This window comes from Myotis davidii, unplaced genomic scaffold (assembly GCF_000327345.1).
Source record: "Myotis davidii unplaced genomic scaffold, ASM32734v1 scaffold113, whole genome shotgun sequence".
NCBI lineage: Eukaryota > Metazoa > Chordata > Mammalia > Chiroptera > Vespertilionidae > Myotis > Myotis davidii.
Genome location: NW_006284356.1, coordinates 136,249 through 144,849, shown reverse-complemented (window position 1 = coordinate 144,849; position 8,601 = coordinate 136,249). Strand labels below are relative to the sequence as shown.

The window sequence follows — 8,601 nt, the reverse complement described above, 5'->3', positions numbered from 1 at the left end:
GAGTGACTGAGTGACTCTGAAAGACACACTGAATCAGATCGATTTAATTGACATTTATAGACATTTACCTCAAAGCTGCTGAATATACATTCTCTAGTGCACATTGGTCATTCAAAAAGATAGACTACATGTTAGGACACAAAACAAATCTCTGCAAGTTCAAGAAAATTGAAATAATATCAAGCATCTTCTCGGATCACAATGGGATGAAATTAAATACTACAGTAAAAACACTCAAACACACGGAGGCTAAATAGGATGTCATTAAGCAATGAATAGCTTACCACTGAAATACAAAACTTCCTGGAAACAAATTAAAATGAGCACACAACAACCCCAAGTCTCTGGGACACAGAAAAAGCAGCTCTGAGGGAATTTCATAGCCCTACAGGCTTACCTGAAGAAAACAAGAATAATTACTAATAAGCAATTTAATCCTGTAACTTAAACAATTAGAACAACAAGACAAGAGTAAGTAGAAAGAAGAAATTTTTTTAAAAAAAGAATAAATATTAGAGAAATAACATGGAGACCTAAAAAAAAAAAGAAGAAAAATCAATGAAACCAAGAGCTGGTTCTTTGAAAAGATAGACAAGATTGATGAATCCTTAGCCAGACTCATCAAAAAACAGATAGGACCCCCAAAAATAAAATCAGAAATGAAAGTGGAGAAGTAACAGCTGACAGCACAGAACTACAAAGCATAAGAAAATACTTCGAACAACTATATGCGAACCAGCTGGACAATGTGGATGAAGTGGACAAATTCCTAGAAAAATACAACCTCCTAAAACTGAATCAGGAAGAATCAGAAAACCTGAACAGACCAAAAACAACTGAAGAAGTCGAAGCAGTAAATTTAAAACAACCCACCAGCAACCAAACACCCTGATTTGATCGCTTCACAGGGGAGTTTTACCAAACATTCAAAGAAGAACTAACACCTACCCTCCTCAATCTATTCCAAAAAAATCCAAGAAGAGGAAACACTTCCAAGCTCTTTTTATGAGGCCAGCATTATCTTCATTCCAAAACCAGGTAAAGACTACAAAGAGAGAGATTTACAGGTCAATATCCTTGATTGACTTAAATGCTAAAATCCTCAACAAAAGATTAGCAAATTGGATCCAGCAATATATTAAAAAGATCATACACCATGACCAAGTTGGATTTATTCCAGGGATGCAAGGTTGATACAATATTCACATATCAATAAATGCGATACATCACATAAACAAATTGAAAGACACAATCTCCTCATTATGTCAATAGATGCAGCAAAAGCATTCAGTAAAATCCAACACCCATTTTTTAATAAAAACTCAGGAAAATGGGAATTGAAGGAGCATATCTCAACATGATAAAGGCCATATATGACAAACATACAGTTAATATTATATTCTATTGGCAGAAACTAAATCCATTTACCCTAAGAACAGGAACAAGACAGGAATATTCGTTTTTAACACTCCTATTCAACATAGTACTAGAAATCCTAGCCACAGTGATCAGACAAGAAGAAATAAAAGGCATCCAAATGGGAAAGGAGGCAGTAAAACTAATTATTTGCCAATGACAGGATATTGTACATAAAATACCCTAAAGACTCCACCCAAAAACTACTAGATTTAATAAATAGATTCACCATTGTAGCAGTTTCAAAATCAACCACCAAAAATCGATGGCATTTTTATACAACAATAATGAATCCTCAGAACGTACACAAACAATCCCATTTACTATTACAACAAACATACTTAGGAAAAAATTTAAGGAGATGATAAAAGACTTGTACTCGGAAAACTACAGGACATTGGAAAAAAAGATAAAGGAAGAAGTAAACAAGTGGAAGAATATTCCGTGATACACCATGTTCTTGGATTAGTAAAATTAACGTCATTTAAATGTCCATACTATCCAAGGCAATCTACAGATTGAATACAATCCCCATTAAAATACCAACACCATATTTCACAGATCTAGGACAAGTAGTCCAAAAATTTATATGGAACCAAAAATGACCCTTAATATCCCCAGCAATCTTTTTTAATGAATTTATTTTTAATCCTACCCCTTAGGATGTTTCTCCATTTTTTTTATTTTATTTTTTATTACAAAGGGTATTACATATGTGTCCATTTTTTTCCCCCGCCCTAGACAGTCCCCTAGCCTCCCCTATTCCCCAGTGTCTTATGTCCATTGGTTATGCCCATATGCATGCATACAAGTCCTCAGAAATATTGATGTGAGAGAAACACATCAACTGCTTTCCTCTGCATGAGCCCTCATAAGGGCTCTGGTTGGGGAGGAGTCAGCAGCTGAGGTACATGCCCTTGACTGGAATCTAACTGGGGACCCTTTGGTCCATAGGTTGATGCTCTATCCGATGAGCCAAACAGGCTAGGGCATCCCCAGTAGTCTTGAGAAAGAAGAACAAAGTTGGAGGGATCACAGTGGCAGATATCAAGTTGTAGTACAAAGCCACCAATAATCAAACAACCTGGTACTGGCACAAGAATAGGCATATAGATCAATAGAATGCAATGGAGACCCCAGAAATTGACCCAAGCCATTATGCTCAATATTTAACAAAGGAGGCAAGAGCATACAATGGAGTCAAGACAGTCTCTTCAATAAATGATGTTGGGAAAGTTGGACAGATACATGCAAAAAAAATGAAAGTAGGCCTCCAAATTATTCCAAATACAAGAATAAACTAAAAGTGGATAAAAACTTAAATGTAAGTTGTGGAACCATAAAAATCCTAGGAGAAACCATAGACAGCAAAATTTCAGACATTTCTCGTAGCAATATGTTTACGAATATATATCGTAGGGCAAAGGACACTAAGGAGAAAACAAATCAGACAATATCAAAAGCTGCTGCACAGCAAAATAAACCACAAAATGAAAAGGGAGACCACTGTATAGGAGAACATATTTGGCAATGATACATCTGATAAAGGGTTAATATCCAAAATATATAAGCAACTCATACAACTGAACAAAAGGAAGACAAAAAAAATCCAATTATAAAATGGGCAAAAGATCTAAATAGACACTTCTCCAAAGTGGACATACAGATCGCCAAGAGACATATGGAAACAATGCTGAAAGTCATTGATCATCAGAAAGATGCAAATGAAAATGACAATGAGGTATTACCTCACACCTGTCAGAATGCCTACCATCAAGTCAACACATGACAAGTGCTGGCAAGGATGTGGAGAAAAGGGGACCCTCGTACACTGCTGGTGGGAGTGCAGACAGGTACAGCATTGTGGAAGACAGTATGAGGTTTATTCAAAAACTTAAATATGGAACTGCCTCTTAACTCAGTGCTACCACTTATTAGGAAGTATGGATTAAAAAGCCATGTTACATTTACACAATGGAATACTACACGGCTGTAAAAAAAAAAAAAAAGAAGGAAATCTTACCTTTTGAGACAGCATGGAGGGACCTGGAGAATAATGTTAAGTGAAATAAGCCAGTCAGAGAAAGACAAGTATCACATGATCTCACTCATGTGGAATCTAATGAACAAAATAAATGGATGAACAGAATAGATCCCAGTATAAAGAAGCATGGAACAGACTGTGGAACCTTAGATGGCATGGAGGATAGGGTGTGTGGCAAGTCATCAACCAAAAATGTATACATAACCCATGGACACAGACAATAGGGTGGTAAAGGCCTGGGTCGGGGGGTGGGAGTGGGTTAGAAGGGGTCAATGGTGGGAAAAGGGGGACATAAGTAATAGTTTCAACAAAGATTTTAAAAAAGAGAGACTACAAATACATCATTTCACCAGACTGTGTGCATTATATAGCAGTGAGAAAATGAACTAGAACAACATGGAATGTCAACACATGTCAGAATGAATTTTGAGCCAAAAAATGGCAGAAAGATACGTACAGTATGGTGGTTTTTCTTATGAAATTTACAGTGCTGGTATTTCTTATGGATATGTTTACATGTACACATAATGTTAGCACAAAAATACTTATAGGTATGATAAATACCAAATGTAGGATAATGGTCACTTCTGGGGAAGGAAGGGAAGTATGCAGTCATCAGGTCGTTCCTGTTATGTTTATTAAATCTAAATCAATTAAGGATAACTATTAAGGTTACCTTATTTCCTATACCTTTTATATGTTTTTAAACACTTCATAATGTTTTTAAAAAGAATGGCAAGAAATAAAGATTTAAAGGTAAAAGTTTTTAGGGATAAATGGAGAAGTGGGCCTGAGTTAGCGTGAGTGTGGGAACATTGCCAGCCGCAGAGACACTCATTGCTGTTTGTTTCCTTGCAGTCTGGAGGGGCGATTTGAGGACGAGGAGCTGCAGCAGATCCTCGATGACATCCAGACCAAGCGCAGCTTCCAGTATTAACCTCCAGCTTCACTGCTGCTGAGGGAGCCTCAGCGTGGCACCAGTCTCCCGGGACCTGAAACTCTATCCCAGAAGACACTGGGGCCACTGGGGACAGCAACTCCGCTGGGTCTTGGTTTGGGTTGCTGTTTCAGACTTGGCTGTTAGATCTTTGACGACCACAGATTCTTTTTTTTTTAAATATATTTTAATTGATTTTTTACAGAGAGGAAGGGAGAGGGACAGAGAGCCAGAAACATCGATGAGAGAGAAACACCGATCAGCCGCCTCCCGCACATCTCCCACTGGGGATGTGCCCACAACCCAGGCACACACCCTTTGACCGGAATCGAACCGGGACCCCTCAGTCCGCAGGCCGACGCCCCATCCACTGAGCCAAACTGGTTTCAGCGACGACCACGGATTCTTGGAGAGGCCTTCCGGTGGCTGCTTGCTGGCTTCCTGAGCTCACCTCTGGAGCGGGTGAGGTGGGGTGATGTGCATATAAACTATGCTGTTGAATACCTCATACCATGGATTTGGCCCCCTGTGTTATTTTTTATTCCTTATATTTCATGTTTTGATTTCAATGTGTTTATAAGTTTTGAAACTATAGTAGAACATATAAAACCGGAATGGTAAACAACAGTTTTATTTAAATGCACAAGGAAGAATTAAGCCAGACCTATATCAGTGTTTGAAATTCTTGAAGATAGGATGGTGGTGTTGATTAACAGAGAGAGCCTTGACATTGTGCTTAACCAGGAGACAGGAGGAAGTTCACTGTGGAAAGCAGTTTCATCGGAGGATCACTGTGCTGAGTAAGTGGAGCCTGTAGCTTTGAGGTAGAGGGCACGTGGCCTTTTTCCTTGCACTGTTGCAGAATGTAGTTTTGGAGTAAGTGATCCTAATGTACTCAACTTGTCACTCCCAAACTAAGATTTTTTTTTCTTCATGCCATACATCAAGGTTTCAACACTTGGTTTTTGTTTATTTTTTTTAATCCTCACCTGAGGATATTTTTCCACTGATTTTCAGAAAGAGGGAAAGACAAGAAATATTGAGGTGAGAGAAACACATAGATTGGTTGCCTCCTGCACGTGCCCTGACCAGGGCCTGGGCCGGGGAATATCCTGCAACCGATGTACATGCCCTTGATGGAATCGAACCTGGGACCCTTTGGTCCATAGGCCAACGCTCTATCCACTGAGCAAAACCAGCTAGGGCAACACTTTGAAATTTCCTTGTATATGGCATCCCATCCAAAACACTGGCTGGGTTCTTGGCCACAGGTGTTTCCTAATGGGGTGTTCTGAACGGATGGAGTCTGCCTCCTCCTGAAACACTACAGTGAAACATTTTTAAGACCTAAATATGTTAGCTTTGATTTTTATGAAGGGAAATATGCCTGTTTTCTTCACAATTTGGGATTTTCTTGTTGCCTCCAAGTGAATTCATGATTCAAGAAAGAGGTTGAGTTCCTAGCAGGTTTGTCTCAGTGGATAGAGTGTTGGCATGCGGACTGAAGGGTCCCGGGTTTGATTCCAGTCAAGTGAACATAGAAACATCTATGATTCGACACTTTAATAGATGTTTCTATCTCTCCCTTTCTCTTCCTCTCTGAAGTCAATAAAAACGTATTTTTTAAAAAAGAGTTTGAGGAAAGAACAAAGTTGGCTTTAAAGGTCAAGATAGTTTTATATTAGCTGCTGATTAAGACAAAAATAAAATGTTTTTATTTTTATAAATTCTTAAATGACATGGTTTTGTCACCAGTATTCTTATTAATATTTAAAGGAAATGATAGCCTGGCTGGTGTGGTTGAGTGGATTGAGTGTCATCCCATGCACTACGGGGTTGCTGGTGGGTTCTCAGTAGGAGGGGGTATGCAGGAGGTGGCTGATTGATGTTTCTCTCATTGATGTTTCTATCTCTCCTTTCTCTCTAAAAGCAAAAAATATATATTCAAGAAGAAAATGACAATTACTCTTCAATTTATAAAAGTTGAAGTAATGTTTTCATCTTTAGACAACTTCACTTCTTTTAGCTCACCCGTGTTCTCAGTTGTGAAATGTGGAAAATAGTATCTTTTTGCACTATAATTTTGAGAAGATCAAATGAGAAAATATTAAAAGCAGCCCGTTAATATCTGACACACATTTGTGTGTGTGTGTGTGTGTATAAATATGTATATGTATATTTTAAATATATTTTATTGATTTTTTACAGGGAGGAAGGGAGAGAAATAGAAATATCAATGAGAGAGAAACATTGATTAGCTGCCTCTTGCACACTCCCTACTGGGGATGTGCCTACAACCACAGTACATGCCCTCGGCCGGAATCGAACCTGGGACCCTTGAGACTGAAGGCTGACGCTCTATCCACTGAGCAAAACCGGTTAGGGCAGTATCTGACATATAATATGTCCCAGTAAATGTTAGCTATTGTTATGCTCAGTAGATGAACAGGAATAAGTGATAAATCAGCTTGCTTCATAGAAAGTAGTGCAAGAATTTGGTAGCATATCAACTGGTACTGGTATCATACTAGGAAACCAAACCAAGTTGCTTATTCCTAAAAATCTCCAGAATTACCTTTTAAGAGACAGTTACATGAGCAGGTTGGCACCACGCTGTGGAATAGAACAGACATGTAGAGTGCACTTGAGTCATAGCCCAGGTGCCTGTTCTCTCTGGCGACAACAGTGCAGGGCCATCACCTTCACTGGTGCCCACTTACTTAGTCTCTGAGCTGCATGAAGGTAGGACAGGATGAAAAGTGCATGGCATATCGTTAGGCACTAATTAATTGTAGTAAGATAACTAGAAGCAGGTTTTTAAAATATACTAGGGAGTTTCTTATAAAAGCCACCTCATGCTATGTTCTGTATTCAAAACCCAGGGAACACATTCTTCTGGGCATTGTTCTCTACAGTCCCAGCAGGAGCTCTCTGTTTGGTTATCAGGAGACCCTGCAAAATGTTTAATCATCTCTGAAACATTGTTAGGCTTATTCTGTACTATGTTTGCAAAAGCAGAATTCGGGGATACATTGAAACAAAACAAATAGATATCATGTTGTCTAGCTCTCACTTCACCAGAAAACTACCAGAACAACCTTTTCTGAAAATTCTAGTCATTCTGTTTTATTGAAATTTATTTATTTATTTTATATATATATTTTTTAAAGGTATATTTTATTGATTTTTTTACAGAGAAGAAGGGAGAGGGATAGAGAATTAGAAACATCGATGAGAGAGATTGATCAGTTGCCTCCTGCACGCCTCCCAGTGGGGATGTGCCCGCAACCAAGATACATGCCCTTGACCGGAATTGAAACCGGGACCCTTCAGGCCGCAGTCCGACGCTCTATCCACTGAGCCAAACCGGTTCAGCTTATTGAAATTTATTAAACTTGAGGCTTGAAAATAGCATTACTGGATGGGGCCTGACCACAACCCATTTTTTAAAAACATTAATGTTTTAAGCTTATAAAACCATTGAACCCTACACATAAAGAAGTGTATGTGAGTAATCAATGTGGTATTAGTCATAATGGCCAAACAGTCCAAATGCCCACAGGCTGCTCAATAGATAAACGAAATGTGATATATATTTTTCAACTTTCCATTATGGAAAATTTTAGACATACAGAAAAGCTGAAAGACTATAACATTGATCACCTATATGTTCATCACCTACATTTAACATAACATTTGTAATATTTGCTTTCTAATATATTTTAGCTATAAAGCATTTGAAAGCAGATAGGTGCCACTTCATTGAAATAGTTAAGCATGTGCTTTTCAGAATTGGCTTTCAGTATTGGACTTCAGAACATGGACAAGAATTTTCTGATATTGAATATTTAGTTCATATTCAAATTTCACCTGGGGATAGTTTGGGGCCAATGATCACCCATGTTGATATAATTTAGTTTTTTTTTTTTTTTAACATTTTTTTAAAATATATTTTTATTGATTTTTTACAGAGAGGAAGGGAGAGAGATAGAGAGTTAGAAACATCGATGAGAGAGAGCCATCGATCAGCTGCCTCCTGCACATCTCCCACTGGGGATGTGCCCGCAACCCAGGTACATGCCCTTGACCGGAATCGAACCTGGGACCCCTCAGTCTGCAGGCCGACGCTCTATCCACTGAGCCAAACCGGTTTCGGCTATAATTTAGTTTTATATACAAGCAATTATCACACTAATGATGTAAA

General features: G+C 38.4%; 1 protein-coding gene across 1 annotated transcript in view; it reads left to right on the top strand.

The window, feature by feature from the left end:
• Positions 1-4,561, top strand: part of POLR2D (polymerase (RNA) II (DNA directed) polypeptide D) — an 18,142-nt gene extending 13,581 nt beyond the window's left edge. The window contains exon 3 of the mRNA XM_006754763.2: positions 4,319-4,561. Within this exon, the coding sequence (XP_006754826.2) occupies positions 4,319-4,397 (79 nt within the window). The 3' untranslated portion in view covers positions 4,398-4,561. The remainder of the gene's footprint in view (positions 1-4,318) is intronic.
• The last annotated feature ends 4,040 nt before the right edge of the window (positions 4,562-8,601 follow it).